The sequence below is a fragment of the Prionailurus viverrinus genome, chromosome B1 (assembly GCF_022837055.1).
Source record: "Prionailurus viverrinus isolate Anna chromosome B1, UM_Priviv_1.0, whole genome shotgun sequence".
Taxonomy (NCBI): Eukaryota; Metazoa; Chordata; class Mammalia; order Carnivora; family Felidae; genus Prionailurus; species Prionailurus viverrinus.
Genome location: NC_062564.1, coordinates 102252134 through 102273487, shown reverse-complemented (window position 1 = coordinate 102273487; position 21354 = coordinate 102252134). Strand labels below are relative to the sequence as shown.

Sequence of the window (21354 nt, the reverse complement as noted above, 5' to 3'; positions counted from 1 at the left end):
ATAAAATAACTTTTTTATCTTGTATATTTTATGTTATATATGTTTTGGTCTTGAATTTTTTGGAATTCTCAGATTGATACTTTGTTAAACTTTGTATTGGTCCAGTGTCTTTATCCTGTTGTTTTGTTTTTAATGATTTTCTTTTGTGCATAAAATTAGACTTTTTTGACCTAGTCAATAAATATTTCAATAAAAAGCTTTAACATTTGCACTTATTATGAATGTCTGATGTCATGTTATGCATTTTTTTTCCTTTTGTCCTGTGGATAATGTTTTGACTTTTTTTCTTTTAAATATTTAGAAGGTACTGATTTTAACCTAGAAATTCCTTCCTAATATGAAATCACTTGATAATTTTGAGTTCTGATTTTATCATTTGATAATTTTGTCATCTTTACTAGTATTCGTTTTTGTCCATCATTCATTTATCCATTCTCACACTGCTTTATGCCCTGAGTGAACAAATTTTACTCACCTAGAGCTTAGTGTGACAAGTGATTTATTTAGATTTATTTTTTTATAGATATGCCTTTGCCTTTCCAGAGTCTTTAACAAATTAATGTAAAATGTAGAACCTGTGACAAATAATATTCTTAAGACATTCTTTCAGTTTATTTATTGAAATCCTTTATATGTGATTATTTTATCAGCTATCAGCCCATCTAGGTACGTCCCCAGCAATATTTTCCCAGTTTCCTTCCAATAGTAGCATGCAGCAGAATGAATAAATCAATAAATGTTTTCAGGATGTACTATGTTCCAGGGCCTGTGGTAGGTGCTGAGGATCTAGAATTACATAAGACCTGTCCTCTACTCTCAGGGAGCTAAGATGTAAAATGTGTTGTTAAAATTAAGTTAAAATCTATCTACACAATTTCCCAAGCATCTAACTTAATCATCAGAAAATATTTATGGTTGGCTTCTAATGATAAATACTTCAAAATGCTTATTTAGGGCTAGCAAATGTTTTGCCTGGTGGGATATGATTTTTAGTTTTTAAATATCTTTTCCCTTTTTTGTGAAAATTAAAACATTTTCCCATCTCCACTGGTACCACTGTTATTTTCAATACCATTGTTTTCTCAAAAAGTGCCAATAGTGCCTTAATTATGACTAAAAGTTTTTAATAATGTATTTTCTGTGGTCACAGAGCCTGGTAAAAATTTAATTAAGTCACCTTTTTCTTTACAGTGAGTTACATTTTCTTTAAAATGCCCTAAACACTTAAAAACCATATTTTTAATTTTTTTCAAAATTCTGAGCTCAAAAAAATTATTTTCCACGTATTGCTTCTTTCATATTTTGTACATGGTGTTTTTTAAGTATAATCATAATTGTTAATTAACTGTATAATGTTGCTCTAAGTTTTTTCAAGGACAGTGTTATTAATAATACTCTGTTAGGTTTTGAAAATCTTAACACTTTTTATACAATGATTTAAGAATCTGGTTCTAAGTTTAGCTTATTTCAATACTGCTTTTTTAAAAAATTGAGGTTTTTAGGGGTGGGTGGCGCAGTCGGTTAAGCGTCCGACTTCAGCCAGGTCACGATCTCGCGGTCCGTGAGTTCGAGCCCCGCATCGGGCTCTGGGCTGATGGCTCGGAGCCTGGAGCCTGTTTCCGGTTCTGTGTCTCCCTCTCTCTCTGCCCCTCCCCCGTTCATGCTCTGTCTCTCTCTGTCCCAAAAATAAATAAACGTTGAAAAAAAAAATTAAAAAAAAAATTGAGGTTTTTAGTGTGGTAAAATAAAATTTTGTACTGCATATACATAAAATATAAATTTTAGTATCGTAATTGTCTTAAGTGTACACTTTCGTGTTAAATATATTTACTTTGTTGTGTATCCAATATCCAGAGATCTTTTCATCTTGAAAAACTGAAATTCTATACCCATTAAAAAATTACTCATTCCTTCTCCACCCCCACTCCACACCAAGCTCATGGCAATTACCATTCTATTTTCTATGAGAATTTTTCTAGGTACCTCAAATGGAATCATACAGTATTTGTCTTTCATTGCTGACTTCTTTCACTTATCATTATGTCCTCAAAGTTTTTATTGTAGCATGTATCAAAATTTCCTTCCTTTTTAAGGCTGAATAATACTCTCTTGTATGTATATACCACATTTTGTTTATCCATTCATCAGTTGATACATACTTGGGTTGCCTCAAATTTGGCTATTGTGACTAATGCTGCTATGAACATAGGTGTACGAATATCTCTTTGACATTCTGGTTCCATTTCTTTGGGATTTATACCCAGAAGTGGAACTGCTAGGTAATATGATAATTTTATATTTAAATTTTTAAGAGCTGCTGTACTATTCTTTATAATGGCTGCACTATTTGACATTCCTGCCTACAGTGTGGAAAGGTTCCAGTTTTTCCACATCCTCACCAATGCTTGTTATGTTCTGGGTTTTTTAAATAGTAGCCATCCTTTTGGGTGTGATGTGGCATCTCATTGTGACTTTGATTTGCATTTTCTTACTGACTAGTGATGGTGAGCATTTTTCATGTGCCACTTGTATATCTTCTTCAGAGATATGTCATACTCCATTCTTTTGCCCATTTTTGAATTGGGTCATTGGTCTTTTTGTTGAGTTTTAGGAGTCCTCTATCCAGTAGTTCCCTTCTTATTCACAGTTTCACCTTCTGTGGCTTTACTTACCTGTGGTCAACTGTGGTCTGGAAGCAGATGATTCTTCTTCTGACATGTCATCAGAAGGTCAATAGTAGCCTAACACTACATCACAATGCCTGTGTCATTCACTTTACTTCATCTCATCACATTTTATCATCTCCCGTTGCAAGAAAGGTGAGTATAGTACAATAAGATATTTTGAGAGAGAGGACTATATTCACATAATTCTTATTACAGTATGTATATTCTATTAATTTCTTACTATTACTAATTTTTTCTAGTTTATAAATTAAACTTTATCACAAGGATGTGCGTATAACATACATATTAAAAACATTGTGTGTGTGTGTGTGTGTGTATATATATATATATATATATATATATATATATATATATATAGGGTTCAGTATTATTTGCAGTGGAACTAATCACCTCAGATAAGGGGAGGACTGCTGTATATTCTGGATGTCAATGGCTTATCAGATATGTGAGGTACCTATGTTTTCTCCCTTTTTGTGATTTACATTTTACTCTGTTATTAGTGGTTTTTGATTCATAAAAGTATTTAATTTTGATAAAATCCCAGGTTTTTATTGCCTGTACTTTTAGGGTCATATCCAGGGAATTATTGCCAAATCCAGTGTCATCATCAAGCTTTTCTCTTTGTTTTCTTCTAAGAGCTTCATGGCTTTTGCCCTTATGTTTGGGTCTTTGATCCATACTGACTTAATTTCTGTATGTAGTGTTAGGTAGGTGTCCATCTTTAATCTTTTGCATGTGAATATCCAGTTTTTCTAGCATCATTGAAAAGATTGCCTTTTCTGTTTTTGAATGATACTGGCACCCTTGTCAAGAATCATTTGACAAAATAAGTGAGAATTTATTTCTGCATTCCCTGTTCCATTGGTCTGTATGTCTTTATGCCATTACCATACTGCTTTTATTTACTGTCACTTTGTATTAAGTTTTGATATAGTGAAGTGTGAGTCTTCCACCTTTGTTCTTTTTCAAGACTATTTTGCTTATTTATACAGTGCCTCTTAAGATCCAGTGCAACTGGTACAGTCACATTTTCTTTATTGAAATTATTTGTGCTTGATAAATAGGATTTAATATCTGTGTTTTTCACTCCACTTGTGCCTAGTGCACTAGTAAATGGAAAAAAATCATCTTTCTTTGAGTTTTTAAGGTTCTGCTTTTCTAAAGTCCAGAGTGTATATATCTATAGTTAGCCTTTGCTTAACTAACAAGATGACATTGCTAATCTTTCCTTGCTAACTTTTATGTATTTGGCCAGTATTTCATCTTAGTCAAAATGAAGTACAGAGGAGCAGCTTTTTTGCTTCCTTTGTCTTTATGAATGATTCTTGAGAGATCTAATATCTTGAACCTTTGCTCCTGGAGCCTCTTCATTTAAACTTTTATGATCTTTTTTTGTTTCTTTGGTTTAGTGTTCTTTTTTGGTTTGTTTTTCCTAGATTCCCTAACTTGGGAAACAAATTGGAAAGCCATTGCAAAGAATGAGACTAACAGCTTTGAAAACTTTGAATGAAGTATACCCCTAGGAAAAATGATAATTCTCACATATTAAAATTTTGATAGGATAATAATTTTAAGTATTTTGCATAGTATTACTGTAAATAGAGAATTGTTCATGGGCATCTAAAACAAGGTTTAATTTTAAATGTTTTTCAGAACGTTGCATCTATTACAACACCAACTATATGGTAGCAATTATGCTTGTGCTGATAAATTAGGAAATCCAGAAATGTGTTTGTATAATTTCAGTAAGGCAGGACATTTACTAAGTCTGAGCTAATAGAGATTTGATGGCCTAGAGTTGGCAGAACTATACAGAAAAAATAATCATTTTTAGATAATAATCTAATATGTGTGTTACATAATAGTAAGGTACCTGCTTTTTGGAACACGGAAGCTTAACGTTTCTTTACATTTTTATTTTATTTACAGGTCCTCCTCCTATCCCTGCAGAACCTGTTGTTTCACCTGAACCAGTCTATGTCTCAAAAATACATTATGGTAAGAAAGTCCTTCATAATGATATTTTTTTAGAAGCGGAGCCCAATAAAAAGTTATAACAGCATATAATTAAAATATGCTCAGGTGGGGTGCCTGGGTGGCTCAGTCAGTTAAGTGTCCGGCTCTTGATTTCAGCTCAGGTCATAATTTGACGGTTCATGAGTTCAAGCCTGACATCGGGCTCCACGCTGACAGCACGTTAGCCTGCTTGGGATTCTCTCTCCCTTCTCTCTCTGCCTCTCCCACACATGAGCTCTATCTCAAAATAAACTTTAAGATAATTTAGGTATGAAAATACATTAGTATTTTATCATTCAAACCTATCAGACTTCTACAAGGAGAAGAATTTCCTTCTATATTGTGCTAAAAATGAGAAATGAGGAATGGAGAGGAAAAATTGAAGAAATGACTTTTTTCATATGAGGAGATGGTTCATCAATTTCATATATCTTCTCTTTTGAGAATGCTTTTCTTTTGAAGGCTTGTCATTAATGAAAACCAACAGCTTTCTGGTAGTGCTTAATGGTTGGGCATTCATTTTAAATAATCAGTTTCTTAATCGCAGTTATTTGTCACACAAGCTCAGGAAAACTATGACTGCAATTGCAGTTACTAATTACATGACCAAAGATCAACTATTTCTCCATGTACCTTAATTTTTCCATTTGTAAAATGTCCATAATAATAATTACCTTGTAGGGTAATTGCGAGGATTCCGTGTAATCATATATGTAAAATACTTAAAGCAGTGCCAGTAGATGCTTCCTAAATAGTAACGTTTTATTATAATACTTTGTCATATTCAATACTGTATGGTAGTTATTGTATACTTTTCCCATTCATTGGTTTATGAATCCTCTGAAAGTCAGGAAATTACTCTTTACTTCTTCATTGCCTACATAGTGGTAACATTTCAGTCTTCAAAGTTTAGAGTATTTATAGAATTAAAATGAAAAAGAGCCTACCTTTCTCTTTTCTATGTCTGCAGATTAGGATTTGAAAAATGGGTTTTATGCTTAGTCAAACTTGTTTTCTGTTGTCTTTTTTTTCTCATTGTTATTGTTATATCTTTCTCTAAAACAGAGAAAGACCCTGCACATTTATGAGTTTGTTTGCAGTAAAAGGACCAGACGAGGGAAAGTAGGCACATTCAAATGGCAAAGTCTACCAACAGTTTAATAAAGTCACTTGATCTAACATTCATAAGAATTGATGAAGAGAAGGGAAGTGAGGGATCAATCCAGCAATAGTCATCTCTTAATATGGGAAAGGGCTCTGGTCTGTCTTTTCAGCCTCTGTGGGCAATTTTAATGAATAGTGGGGTAGAATCTCCGGTCAATGATTGACAAATAACACAGATTATGATTACCCTGAGAAAACAGATCAGTCTGTGGGGAAGAAAGAACATATGTTAACAGTATGTTTAAAGAAATACAAGATTAGGGTCAGCTTTGGTAGGCGCAGACAGGAGTCAAGTGTCAGAAAAAGGAGAGCAAACATCATCCTTCAAATACAGGAGTTGGATGTTATTGCCTTTGAAGAAAAAAGATTTGAGACTCACAATAATTTCTTAAACAGATTCTGCTATGCCAGTTATAAAAGATACCACTATTTCACAGCCTGTTCGCTCTGCCATATCTCTGACTGGACCATATCTTCATTAAAATCAGTGATATTTTGGGAGGCACCTGGGTGACTCAGTCTGTTGAGCATCCGACTTCAGCTTAGGTCATGATCTCACGGTTTGTGAGTTCAAGCCCTACATCAAACTCTGCTGACAGCTCAGAGCCTGGAGCCTGCTTCAGATTTTGTGTCTCCCTCTCTCTCTGCTCCTCCCCTGCTCACTCTCTGTCTCTGTCTCTCAAAAATGAATAAATGTTAAAAAAATGATATTTTGGCTTTGAAGATAAGTTCAGATTACACATGATACTAAAAACACATGACACTTGAAATTGGCAACTTGAAATCAAAGAAATGGTGTTACTTGGGATTATGTGTGTCATGTTGTTACCTCATTCTTCATTTTCAGTAATTTGTGAAATCATTTTATTTCCTCAATAGCTGGAACACATGTATAAGGAAAATGATACTACTTATTTTTTTACATGCATGGTACTAAGAGATAAAATTTAGTACCTAAGATTTGATTATATTCACAATATTATTTCCTTCAACACTGAATTAAGATCAAGAGGATTACTGATACATTGTTAAGACACAAGTGTTCTTTATGATATTTAGGTGCAATCTTTTAATGCGTAGCAAAACATTCTCTTGCCCCATACACGATTCTTACTCTAGCAGTACTAATTGCAGTGTGGTTTTCTACTCCATATCGTAATACAAAATAATTGCTAACTACATGTGGTGTAATTAAACAAATTATAGTACATTCTGTAGATCCATTAGGAAGGATGTGGTAGTTAGTATGTCTATCCTTGAGTGATGACCAAGACCAAGTAAATGCAAAGGGTGCATTTCAGCATGTCCCAGTTTTTATATTTTGAAGTGATATATGTTTATAGATTCTAAAAATTTCTGTTAAGAACTAAAATAGTGCCCACATTTGGTGAGGGAACCTCTGAATGTAAATCTTTATATTGCTGTTTCAGTTAAAAAAAAAAAGTAAAATTTTAAAATATCCTTAAATGAATACTGCTTCTGTATGATGAGTTTTTGGTGATAAGCAGAGCCAAGATGCTGAGAATTTCTCATTTATATTTTTACTGCATAAGGACCAAAAACTAATTTATACACCACACATTGATGGTTTTGACCAATTTTAGGTAAATGTCTGCTAGCATGCAATTATAATAATTTTTACCTCCACATTGTATGCTTTGCGATGAGATAAAAGAATATAGCCATTACTTTATTCTTTTTTCCCTCAGAGCTTCATTTTGTGATTAATTTTATGATTGTTCTCATTCTTCTTGATAATGTGAATTTGGAGTTTATTTTGGCCAATAAAATAGCATTAACAGTATTAACAGAAAAATTAAATATTAACAAATATAAACAAAAGCATGCAAATGACCTAACTACAATGTGTTGTATCCAGTTAGCAGAATGTTAGCTGAGACCAACATCAAATTTTTATTACTTGTGTGCTTTTAATGAATTTATTATTGAGCAGGTCAAAAGAATTTCTATGAAAATTATAATCAATTATTCATTTCATATATACATAATGCATGATAGAAAAGTTCTTTCATTGCTTTTTTTCCTCTGAAAATATGAAATGGGCTACAGACTACTTGGTAGACTGCTTAGCAGCCATCATGAAACATGAGGAACTGTCAGTGTCTTACAACTAAACTTTGAGAAACACTGTATGGTATCAGGTGATTCTGCAACCTCTCATTCTCTAAAACAAGGGTCCTTCAGTAGGGATACACAAAGCAACAAATGGCCAGGGCCCTACCCCAGAATCTTAAGTTCTCTCATGTTTTTAAAATTTTTTTTAAATATTTTTATTTGAGAGAGAGAGGGAGCAGGGGAGAGGCAGAGAGAGAATATGAAGTGGTCTCCACACTAAGAGTAGAGAACCATATGTGGGGCTCGAGCTTATGAACCATGAGATCATGGCCTGAACTAAAGTTGGACGCTTAAGCAGCTGAGCCACCCAGGTATCCCTCTGTCATGTTTAAAAAAAAATCCATGGGTAACTTCTGATGTATATTCTTGATTATAAACTGTTCTGTGGTAATCCTGGTTACTTAACACTGTCTTTATCCCCTTTCAAAGTTTAGGACTTTTTAGTAGGAACATGGAACTATATCAAGGGTCTAAGTGCTCTGTGTTTTTCAGTGGTTCTCAGTGGGGCAAATACTAAGGAATGTATTTCAGTTATCACAATGATGAGGGAAGACTACTGGCTTTCAGTGAGATGTTGGTTGTCTGGCAATGTAGAATAATCCTATACAACATAGAAGTGTGTCTTATAGGACTTTTGAATATTTCAACAAATATAGATCAGTAACTCTCTAGTGTGTAATATGAAGACATTAAGAGAAATTTTCTATAAAGCTTAATAACGTGTTTTATTTGGAATGGAATGCTTTAAAATATCAGTCATGATGTAAGTTATAATTTGCTTACACATCTATAAGTTACAAACTCAATTGTTAAGGTTGTAATTGGAATAATAGAGGCCTCTGCAAGAAAGCACAGTGTTCTTCAAATTCATACTCCATTTGATTTTTTTTTTCCAGAAGGGAGACATATTCAGCATGGAAAGATATCACAAATTGTTAAAGAAACATTTAATCAACTAATATATAATCATTCAGAATATCTGAAATGTAGCAATTCATTGGCTGCTTTTATAATTGAAAGAGGTAAGTCCAAATACATGGGATGTGTTGGTTTGTAGAAAAGCTATTAAATATCCTAATTTTAAGATGTATATAGTAGTATTTTAATTAAATAACTTTGACCCTTTTTACAGTGGTATTGCATTGATTTGAAGTGGCTTTTTCTAGTGGGTGTGTATCATTTTTTTAAATATAATTTATTGCCAAATTGGCTAACATATAGGGTGTAAAGTGTGCTCTTGAGTTTTGGGGTAGCTTCCCATGGTTCATTGCTTACATACATAGTGGGTGTATATCATTAAACACAAAGGCTCTCAAAGTTAAAATATATTGACCAGGGGCGCCTGGCTGGCGCAGTTGGTTAAGCGTCTGACTTCAGCCAGGTCACGATCTCGCGGTCCGTGAGTTCGAGCCCTGCGTCAGGCTCTGGGCTGATGGCTCGGAGCCTGGAGCCTGTTTCCGATTCTGTGTCTCCCTCTCTCTCTGCCCCTCCCCCGTTCATGCTCTGTCTCTCTCTGTCCCAAAAAAAAAAAAAAAAAACCGTTGAAAAAAAAATAAAATGTACTGACCAGAAACTAGAGAACTGCAGAATGGTAAAATGCCTAACATTTTAAACAATAACTCTGTTAGAACCACTACCAGACTGAATTCTAATTTCCATTATGACAAAGAGAAAGATTCGATATAATGAATGACCAAATTTTCATTTTAAAGTAAGAAAAGATTACTATGGAAAATCATGAACTTCTGGTTTTTCTTGTGGATATTATGATGATTCCAACTACATTTTATCTTTTATTTACCCTTTAATGTTCTATGTTGATCATTAAAAGTATTTAAATTTTATATTTATTTCAGTTAAGAGATTATAGATGATATAAAACAAATTGGAGGTTTGGTTCCTGGTCTTAAGGAGTTTTTATAATTTAAATGGGGAGAGAAGATATATATACTGTTGTGAAAGTCTAAGATGATAAAAGTTAATTATTTTCTATGATCAAAAGATGTATGAAAAATTCATAGACAATAGAAACCTGATAGAGTTAAAATCTTTGGGAACAAGTGGGACTTAAGCTGAAACTTTAAGGATTAATAAGGCTTATTTAAATAGAGGAAAAGAAGACACTTTTGGAGAAAGATATGAGGGAAGAAAGCAGCAGTGAGAAAACTTTTTATGGAACAATGAAAGAAATTTATTACTAGTGTGGAAGAGATATACATATATACATATACATAACGTATATATGCACACACGTGCATGCGCGCACACACACAGGACTAATACAAAATGTTGTTAGGTTGATAAGATGTTACCAGATTATGGAGTCATTTATTTATTTATTTAAAAAAATTTTTTTGATATTTATTTTGAAGGAGAAAGAGAGAGTATGAGTGGGGAAGGGGCAGAGACAGAGGGAGACAGAATCTGAAGCAGGCTCCAGGCTTCATGCTGTCAGCACAGAGCCCCATGTGGGGCTCGAACCCATGAACTGTGAGATCATGACCTAAGCCAAAGTTAGACACTTAACCGACTGAGCCACACAGGTGCCTCTGGAGTCATTTAAAATCCAATCAGGAAACAAACGAAAAGGAAAATACAACAATCCAAATGCTTTGGGATGCAGCGAAGGCAGTCCTAAGAGGAAAATACATTGCAATCCAGGCCTATCTCAAGAAACAAGAAAAATCCCCAATACAAAATCTAACAGCACACCTAAAGGAACTAGAAGCAGAACAGCAAAGACAGCCTAAACCCAGCAGAAGAAGAGAAATAATAAAGATCAGAGCAGAAATAAACAATATAGAATCTAAAAAAACTGTAGAGCAGATCAACGAAACCAAGAGTTGGTTTTTTGAAAAAATAAACAAAATTGACAAACCTCTAGCCAGGCTTCTCAAAAAGAAAAGGGAAATGACCCAAATAGATAAAATCATGAATGAAAATGGAATTATTACAACCAATCCCTCAGAGATACAAACAATTATCAGGGAATACTATGAAAAATTATATGCCAACAAATTGGACAACCTGGAAGAAATGGACAAATTCCTAAACACCCACACGCTTCCAAAATTCAATCAGGAGGAAATAGAAAGCTTGAACAGACCCCATAACCAGCAAAGAAATTGAATCGGTTATCAAAAATCTCGCAACAAATAAGAGTCCAGGACCAGATGGCTTCCCAGGGGAGTTCTACCAGACGTTTAAAGCAGAGATAATACCTATCCTTCTCAAGCTATTCCAAGAAATAGAAGGGGAAGGAAAACTTCCAGACTCATTCTATGAAGCCAGTATTACTTTGATTCCTAAACCAGACAGAGACCCAGTAAAAAAAGAGAACTACAGGCCAATATCCCTGATGAATACGGATGCAGAAATTCTCAATAAGATACTAGCAAATCGAATTCAACAGCATATAAAAGAATTACTCACCATGATCAAGTGGGATTCATTCCTGTGATGCAGGGCTGGTTCAACATTCGCAAATCAACGTGATACATCACATTAATAAAAGAAAAGATAAGGACCATATGGTCCTGTCAATCGATGCAGAAAAGGCCTTTGACAAAATCCAGCACCCTTTCTTAATAAAAACCCTTGAGAAAGTCGGGATAGAAGGAACATACTTAAAGATCATAAAAGCCATTTATGAAAAGCCCACAGCTAACATCATCCTCAACGGGGAAAAACTGAGAGCTTTTTCCCTGAGATCAGGAACACGACAGGGAATTCGTCAAAGTTGCAGGATACAAAATCAATGTACAGAAATCAGTTGCATTCTTATATACTAACAATGAAGCAACAGAAAGACAAATAAAGAAACTGATCCCATTCACAGTTGCACCAAGAAGCATAAAATACCTAGGAATAAATCTAACCAAACATGTAAAAGATCTGTATGCTGAAAACTATAGAAAGCTTATGAAGGTAATTGAAGAAGATATAAAGAAATGGAAAGACATTCCCTGCTCATGGATTGGAAGAATAAATATTGTCAAAATGTCAATACTACCCAAAGCTATCTACACATTCAAGCAATCCCAATCAAAATTGCACCAGCATTCTTCTCGAAACTAGAACAAGCAGTTCTAAAATTCATATGGAACCACAAAAGGCCCCAAATAGCCAAAGTAATTTTGAAGAAGAAGACCAAAGCAGGAGGCATCACAATCCCAGACTTTAGCCTCTACTACAAAGCTGTCATCATCAAGACAGCATGGTATTGGCACCAAAACAGACACATAGACCAATGGAATAGAATAGAAACCCCAGAACTAGACCCACAAACGTATGGCCAACTCATCTTTGACAAAGTAGGAAAGAACATCCAATGGAAAAAAGACAGTCTCTTTAACAAATGGTGCTGGGAGAACTGGACAGCAACATGCAGAAGGTTGAAACTAGACCACTTTCTCACACCATTCACAAAAATAAACTCAAAATGGATAAAGGACCTGAATGTGAGACAGGAAACCATCCAAACCCTAGAGGACAAAGCAGGAAAAGACCTCTCTGACCTCAGCCGTAACAATCTCTTACTTGACACATCCCCAAAGGCAAGGGAATTAAAAGCAAAAATGAATTACTGGGACCTTATGAAGATAAAAAGCTTCTGCACAGCAAAGGAAACAACCAACAAAACTAAAAGGCAACCAACGGAATGGGAAAAGATATTCGCAAATGACATATCGGACAAAGGGCTAGTATCCAAAATCTATAAAGAGCTCACCAAACTCCACACCCGAAAAACAAATAACCCAGTGAAGAAATGGGCAGAAAACATGAATAGACACTTCTCTAAAGAAGACATCCGGATGGCCAACAGGCACATGAAAAGATGTTCAGCGTCGCTCCTTATCAGGGAAATACAAATCAAAACCACACTCAGGTATCACCTCATGCCAGTCAGAGTGGCCAAAATGAACAAATCAGGAGACTATAGATGCTGGAGAGGATGTGGAGAAACGGGAACCCTCTTGCAGTGTTGGTGGGAATGCAAACTGGTGCAGCCGCTCTGGAAAGCAGTGTGGAGGTTCCTCAGAAAATTAAAAATAGACCTACCCTATGACCCAGCAATAGCGCTGCTAGGAATTTACCCAAGGGATACAGGAGTACTGATGCATAGGGGCACTTGTACCCCAAGTTTATAGTAGCACTCTCAACAATAGCCAAATTATGGAAAGAGCCTAAATGTCCATCAACTGATGAATGGATAAAGAAATTGTGGTTTATATACACAATGGAGTACTACAGGGCAATGAGAAAAAATGAAATATGGCCCTTTGTAGCAATGTGGATGGAACTGGAGAGTATGATGCTAAGTGAAATAAGCCATACAGAGAAAGACAGATACCATATGTTTTCACTCTTATGTGGATCCTGAGAAACTTAACAGAAACCCATGGGGGAGGGGAAGAAAAAAAAAAAAAAAAGAGATTAGAGTGGGAGAGAGCCAAAGCATAAGCCTCTTAAAAACAGAACAAACTGAGGGTTGATGGGGGGTGGGAGGGAGGGGAGGGTGGGTGGTGGGTACTGAGGAGGGCACCTTTAGGGATGAGCACTGGGTGTGTATGGAAACCATTTGACAATAAATTTCATATATTGAAAAAAAATAAAATCCAATCAGAAGTTGGATTTAATGAGATATAGATAGTAAGTGGTGAAAGATTTTTGGTCAGGGATTGATACTGTACTATAATTGTTGGAAACAGCATCAGACTTAGCTCTGAGACTTAAATGACTTTGGGCACATTTTGTACTTAACATCTCTCTGCTTCAGTTTTCTTTTAATTAAAAGTAGAAGTTATAACAATCTGTACTTCATAGAGTTATTAGGATTAGGTATAATACTGTAAGTAAACTATTTGGCAAAGTACTTGGTATTTAAGAAAACATTGATTTATATTTGTGATAATTAAAATAAGTTGATGTCTAAGCAATAGTTGCCAACAACTTTTTAAAAATACTACACGGTTGTACCTGAATTAGGGAATCATAAATTAGATGGTTATGATGGAGGTGCTTAGAGTTGAGATAAGTATGAACAGGGAAAGAAAATAATATTTTTTAGATATTGATGCGATAAGATGGAGTGACAAATGATAAATGAAGTGAGATGAGTAAAACAACATTTCAAGTTTACATAGGGGAACGGTGTTTCCACATACACGGGAATCTGGAAGCTGATGTGAAGTTGAGCGAATAGCATGAATGAGAATAATAAGTCTGGTTTTAGAAATATGATTGCAAATATGGGGTGGGGAAAGCCTAAGTAAAATTAAGTACCTGTTGCTGGAGTAACTCGTACAGTCAATACCTACTTAAAAGGTATTAGAAAATCAAATTGGTGTTCCTCACTGCCCAGCCAGCCTGTGTCTCCAGTAGGCTGTGTCACACACTCCTTGGAATGGCTGTTTCATACTTTTCTTTGTCCTCAAGTACCCTACATCCTCTTTTCCATCCTTGCTTTCAGCTTTTGGCCTTGCCTCATAATTTTTAATTTTGTTTGTAAGAAGCTTTCAAATCCAAACTTCCTTCCATCCTCTTCCACCAACTCTGTGTACTTCCTTGCAATTGTGCTCATATTCTCTACTGTGAGAGTGGAGGCAGGCTCTCTCATAAAGCCAATTCCTTCACTTAAATTTTGGTTTCATTCCCTCGCACATCTTAATGAATACCTTCTTTGGGTTTTCCCTTCTTTTTCCTGCATTATAAAACTAGCATCTCCCTGAAATATGGCAGGTCAAGTTAGAGTTGCAATAGAAACTGACTTCTTGGCTACCCTATTGCCCTTTATAACTCAAAACTTTACATCACCATCCCAGAACTTACACTGACTCTATATAATTCACTTTTCCCACCACCATCCACTCCTTCCTGGAACAGCTACATTTTATGATAATTTATTTTTCTTATTTTTTTTTCTCCAGCTTTCTCCATCTCAGTAAATTACATAAGACAGACTGAAAATCTAAGTTCTTTCCCTAAGACCCAAATTTTTTCTTTAAGTTCTATTGTATCCCCAAACTTTATCTCAGATCTGATTATTCTTTTTCCAACTACCCTTCATTTTTTGAGTCTTAAGTCATGATCTCTAGTTTCTTGGACCCTACATATAGCATTTTCCACATAAAGGAGTGATCTTAAAATGTAACCCAATACGGTTTTCACTTCCTTACCTCAGTAGCTTCACCACAGCTCCTGGGTAAAATCCACAAATCCTTAGCATGTTTTATGATGCCTCTTTCTCTAACCTCATCTTATGCCATTCCCTTCACTCTTTACTGGAGCAGCTGTACTGGTCTGTCTTTTAACTCCAGTACCTTTTACTTCCTCATGTTGCTCACTCCTCATACTGAAACTTAAATTTCAGTTTCTTTTTTTTTTTTTTTTTAATTTTTTTTTTCAACGTTTATTTATTTTTGGGACAGAGAGAGACAGAGCATGAACGGGGGAGGGGCAGAGAGAGAGGGAGACACAGAATCGGAAACAGGCTCCAGGCTCCGAGCCATCAGCCCAGAGCCTGACGCGGGGCTCGAACTCACGGACTGCGAGATCATGACCTGGCTGAAGTCGGACGCTTAACCGACTGCGCCACCCAGGCGCCCCTAAATTTCAGTTTCATAGGGAGGGATTCTGCAACTAGTTTGCATAGGGTAACCTCTCCACCCCCCTCCCGAAACGCACTCTTTCTTACAATAAGAATGTAATCATTCTTTACATTTGCCCCATATTTTTTCTCCTCAAAGCATGTATCACAGTTTGTGGTTGGTCTTTTTTTCTGTCTCTCCTATTAGAAGCTTCATGAGGGCATATCTTGCTCAATATTTTATTCTTACCATCAACCTCAGCACCTGGAACTTGGTAGGATCTCAGCTGCTTTTGTTGAATTAATGAAAGTCCTTTAGGTATTTGCAAATGTGAAATTGAACTTTGTCTGAAAGACTAAGACTAGAGATTTTTTGAAATCATCAACAGAGGTAAAAGATTTAAAAAGCACAATGTTCAGAAGAGAGTATCGAGAGAAAGAGAGCAGTGAGTTTTGTGACTAGGCTATAGAAAGGCCTCATAGGATGTGAAAGGAAAAAATAATTGTGTAATTTGAGCATAGAGTTTCAAGGAAATCTCAAATGAGGTACAGCAAAAAGTAAATGGAGAAAAACTGTTAGAAAAAGCATAAGGTGCTTGTTTCTCTAAAAAAGCAGTTTTAGTAGAACAGAAACTATAATTTTATTTGTAGAGAGTTTGAGTATATTAAGAAAAAAGGAGCCACTATGTGTAGATAACTTGTTTAAGGCAGAAATAGAATGGCCAGTGAAATCTCTAATAAGCCAAACAAATCTAGATGTAGAAGAAATAGACGGAAGTTTTCAAACTAAGGATATCTAATGATTCTGTTGATTGTAGTAAAAGTTTAGATGAACTATCATAAAATACCTGAATTTTTAATTGAAATTATTGAACTATTAAAAAATTAGTTCTTAGAAGACTCTCAAACTCTTACTTGAAATTGTGTAATTTTTGCATCTCTTTGGTCAATATATTTTAGTAACTTTAAAATGGTAAGGTAGAGGTTGAACATAGGTAAGATGGAGGTGAAAATAACCTACTATTCTTAACCTTTTCCTTTCAGCTGGACAGCATGAAGTTGTAGCTATAGGCACAGGTGAATACAATTATAGCCAGTGCATTAAGCCAAATGGAAGAGTGTTGCATGATACTCACGCTGTTGTTACAGCAAGAAGGTCTCTCCTTAGGTAAGGTGACAAATATATTTAATGCTATCAAACATTAATGCTTTCAGCCCAAAGTAACCACATATCAGTGTCTTTACAAATCACTGAGCCATGGATATGACATTCTTTTCCTTATTCAGGTCATCTGATTATTTCCATGTCATTTTTGAAAACCTTACTGTAACTGCAGTGTCTATAATCTGTGGATTTTAGTGGCTTCTATTATCAAGACCTTAGGAGTCCATTTTAAGAGTCCTGCAACTTTTTTAATATGACATGTTTATCACTGATCAAAGTAATTAAGAGTATATAGCTTTAGATATGGACCAAGTTGGCTTGGTAATATTTCACCCCTAAATTAGCCATATTTACCCAAAGTATTGCCAGAAAACAATAAGTTTCCATTCATGAAGTCTATGCAAAGTTTACTATATAGCAGAATATAGATAAGGTATTCTTTTTTTAAGTTGTAATATAGTTGACATGTACAGTATTATACTATTTGCATGTTAGTTTGCAACACTCACTGCACCCACCACCACCATAGCAAATATGGTTACCATCTGTCACCATACAAAATTATTACAATATTATTGACTCTGTTCCCTATGCTATATTTTCATCCCCTGACCTATTTATTTTATAACTATAAGTTTGTATAGGCTGGCAGATCTTAAAGAGAAATAAGGGGAACTTGGATGGCTCAGTCAGTTTATCGTCCAACTCTTGATTTTGGCTCAGGTCATGATCTCAAGGTTCATGAGATTGAACCCCACATCAAGCTTTGTGCTAACAGCACAGAGCCTGCTTGCGATTCTCTCTCCCTGCCCCTCCCCAACTCACGCTGTCTCTCTGTGTCTCAAAATAAATAAACTTTTTTTTTTTTTAAATAGAGAAGGAAAAGGGCTGAGGTGAGGAGGCCTACTTTCTTCTTCCAAACTCATCAGTCACTCTGCTCCTTGTGAAAGGAGTTAATAGCAGGTAGGAGGGAGAAGTCAGGAAGGTTACTCATTGGAAGTCCCTTCATATGAAAACATGAAAAGTAAGAAATGTGTTACTTTCTCCAGTGTCTGCCAGATTTTGGTTCCATTAAGACATTAAGCTTACTTTTTATAAAACTTTTTTGTGGAAATATTCAAACACTAGGGAGAATAGGATGAGTTCCATCATTCAGTTATCAGCATTCTCATACCAATATCCAATGATCAGCATATCCAGTTATAAGCTTCCTTTTTGTTAATTAAAAAGAAAACTTTTTAAAATGTTTATTTATTTTTGGGAGAGAGAGAGAAACAGAACATGGGTGGGAGAGGGGCAGAGAGAGGGAGACACAGGATCTGAAGCGGGCTCCGGGCTCTGAGCTGTCAGCACGGAGCCCCACACAGGGCTCAAACCCACAAGCCATGAGGTCATGACCTAAGCTGAAGGATGCTTAACCAACTGAGCCACCCAGGGGCCCCCAGTTATCACCATTATGCATCTAATCTCTGCATCCTCATTTTTTGTTGGTGGTATTTTCTCTGCTAGAGTATTTGAAAACATATTTAGACATTAGTTTGTCTAAAAAACTTAAGCACGTATCTCTAATTATAAGGAAAGAATCCTATAATCTTAAAAGATAAGTTTTAGGGAAGTCCGTGAAGGTAATGTAACTCATTGTTCTCTAATCCCCATTGGTGCTTATTGAATTATTTGACCTCTTTAAAATTATCTGATATGTGTATTTCTTCCCATGCTTGGCCTTGTTATATACTGGTGCTTAATTTTTCATTATTTCTGAAGGAAGTACTAAAATCATGTTTTTTATTTAATAAGCAAAATAATATTTGTCTCCTGATTTGATTAGTATTAGTTTTTCAGGAGATTGTTTCACTTCTATAACTTACGGTTTTCATTGTACTGTTCTGTACTCTTGTGTTTTTGTCTTCACAACCGCTAAGAAACAGGAACCACAGTTGTTTGTCTGTTTTGGCAGGAAGAGGAAATAGAAATAAGACAGAATATTGACACCTCATGCAGGAGGCTGAGAACAGAACTTGTGAGAAAAGGAGGAATCAGTGGAGAAATGTGTATTTTGCAGGACATGACAGTTGCAGACTCAAATGTGAAATGAGTGGAGTGGTAGTCAAGGAGTGGTGCTTTAAGGCAAATCACATGGCAGACTGGGCTCCAGCTGAGGAGTTCTCATACAGTTTAACTCTTCATTAAATAAGACTAAAGTTATTTTAGGAGCTCTTATCAGGTATCAAAACTTTCAACACATAGGGAGAGACACTGCTCACAACACATATATAGATATGATACTTAAGATATATAATTTAAAAATTCTATTACTTGGTAAAGTTATAACCCCTTTATTTTAGGTACTTTTATAGACAACTTCTGCTCTTCTACAGCAAAAATCCTGCTATGATGGAAAAATCAGTATTTTGTACAGAGGCAGCTTCTAATCTACTCACTCTCAAACAGAATGTCAACATTTATCTCTATATGAACCAGTTGCCTAAAGGGTCAGCCCAGATTAAGTCACAATTGTAAGTATTATGGAAGTTATTTTTCAAAGCAGTGAGGATGTCTATGTCATACATTCTGAATACATAACAGCGATAGAACAAGTAACTTCGTATCTATCCTTGTTCTCCCTCTGCCTTGAGGTGTTATTTGTGGCTAGCTAGAGGCCACAGATTCTTTCTCCCTCCCCTCCACTTAATCTCCTCTACCTTACCACTTTCTTCCTATGGTGTTGAAAATTTCCTTTCAAGTTTGAAGACTTCATAAACAGTAGGGAAGCATGGATTTATGCACTCTTCACATGTTATTACAGAATCAAGAAATGCAGTTTGCTTTTCTGGTCGATCTGTGGCCAAAACTTCATTATCTTGATGAATGGGTAGCATCAGAAATTTAAACAGTACAGACACGCACAAAGGAGAAAGCAAAATTCACTTCAAGTCTCACCATATAGAGATAATAATGGTTAATATTTTGTTAAAAATTCTTACAGTTATACCTTTGAAAACAAGGGCAAGGAGTATTCCTGGAGAGAAAATTCAAGAAAAACTATTTTACATTTTTTAACACATTTTATTGGAAAAGATCTTGAATACAAATTGTCAGGATTTTTTTTTTCATTCTCTTTGTAGTTTAAAAAAATATTCATACAGAGAAAGAAAATAACTTAGGAACTGTGGTAGGAACAAAAATTAGGTATTCATTTGATTTTAAGGGACACAAAGATAGTAAAAAGAATTTATCTTTGCCAGAAGATCTAAATATGGTTAATTTATGTTTGGTATTAATCTTGTAGAACTATGTTACTCCATTCCTACCTTGCTTTGGTTTTGCATCTATTTCTGTTCGTGAAATTAAATGAACACTGGCAAGTTAAACATGTCTGAAAAAAATTCTATTATTTTAAATAATAAAATTTATTATTTTGAGAGAGAGCATGCATGTGCGAGCAGGGGAGGGGCAGAGAGAGAGAGACAGAATCCCAAGTAGGCTCCACAATGTCAGCACAGAGCCCGATGTGGGCTTGAACTCACAAACTGTGAGATCATGACCTGAGCCAAAATCAAGAGTCAGATGCTTAACTGACTGAGCCACCCAGATGCCCCCCCGTTCTTTTTTTATTATTTTTTTTATTTTTTTAATGTTTGTTTATTTTTGAGAGAGAGAGAGAGAGAGACATAGAGCACTAGTGGGGGAGGGGCAGAGAGAGGGAGACACAGAATCCGAAGCAGGCTCCAGGCTCTGAAGTGTCAGCACAGAGCCCTATGTGGGGTTTGAACTCATGGACTACAAGATTATGACCCAAGCCAAAGTCAGATGCTCAACCGACTGAGCCACCCAGGCACCCCACCCCCAGTTCTTAAGTACATAAAGATTTTTTTTAAGTTTTAATTTAAATTCCAGTGTAATATTAGTTTCTGGGGTGCAGTATAGTGATTCACAATTTCCATTCAGCATGCAGTGTTCATCACAAGTGCACTTCTTAATCCCTATCACCTATTTATTCCATCCCCCCATCCACCTACACTCTGGTAACCATCATTCTCTACAGTTAACATTCTGTTTCTTTGTTTGCCCCCCCACCTTTTCTCACCTTTGCTCATTTGTTTTGTTAAAACACTAATTGAGCTTAAATTCCATGTCTGAGTGAGATCACCTGGTATTTTTCTTTTTCTGACTGACTTTCACTTAGCATAATACTCTCTAGCTCCATCTGTGTTGCTGCAAATGGCAAGATTTTGTTCTTCTTTATGGCTAATATTCCACTGTTTTTTTTAAAGGGATAAAACTTTTCTTTTTCTAGGCGTCTTAATCCACATTCTATATCTGCATTTGAAGCCAATGAAGAGCTGAGTCTCCATGTGGCTGTTGAAGGCAAAATTTATCTGACTATCTACTGTCCTGCAGATGTTGTTAATAGAGTAAGCAGTATGTCTTCAAGTGACAAATTGACAAGATGGGAAGTGCTTGGTGTACAGGGAGCATTGCTGAGTCACTTTATACAGCCAGTTTATATCAGCAGTATACTTGTTGGTGAGTGGGATTTCAGTACCTCCTGACCTCTTTTACTAAGTAAATATATTAATCAGTGTAAAACCAGATTT

General features: G+C 35.6%; 1 protein-coding gene across 4 annotated transcripts in view; it reads left to right on the top strand.

Annotated features, from left to right (window-relative positions):
• ADAD1 (adenosine deaminase domain containing 1) overlaps nt 1–21354 on the top strand; it is a 120359-nt gene that overhangs the window by 6453 nt on the left and 92552 nt on the right. For all 4 annotated transcript variants that reach the window (XM_047857537.1, XM_047857534.1, XM_047857535.1 and 1 more), the window contains exons 5-9: nt 4617–4685; nt 8900–9025; nt 16636–16759; nt 19102–19272; nt 21054–21283. In XM_047857537.1, the coding sequence (XP_047713493.1) occupies nt 4617–4685; nt 8900–9025; nt 16636–16759; nt 19102–19272; nt 21054–21283 (720 nt within the window). The remainder of the gene's footprint in view (nt 1–4616; nt 4686–8899; nt 9026–16635; nt 16760–19101; nt 19273–21053; nt 21284–21354) is intronic.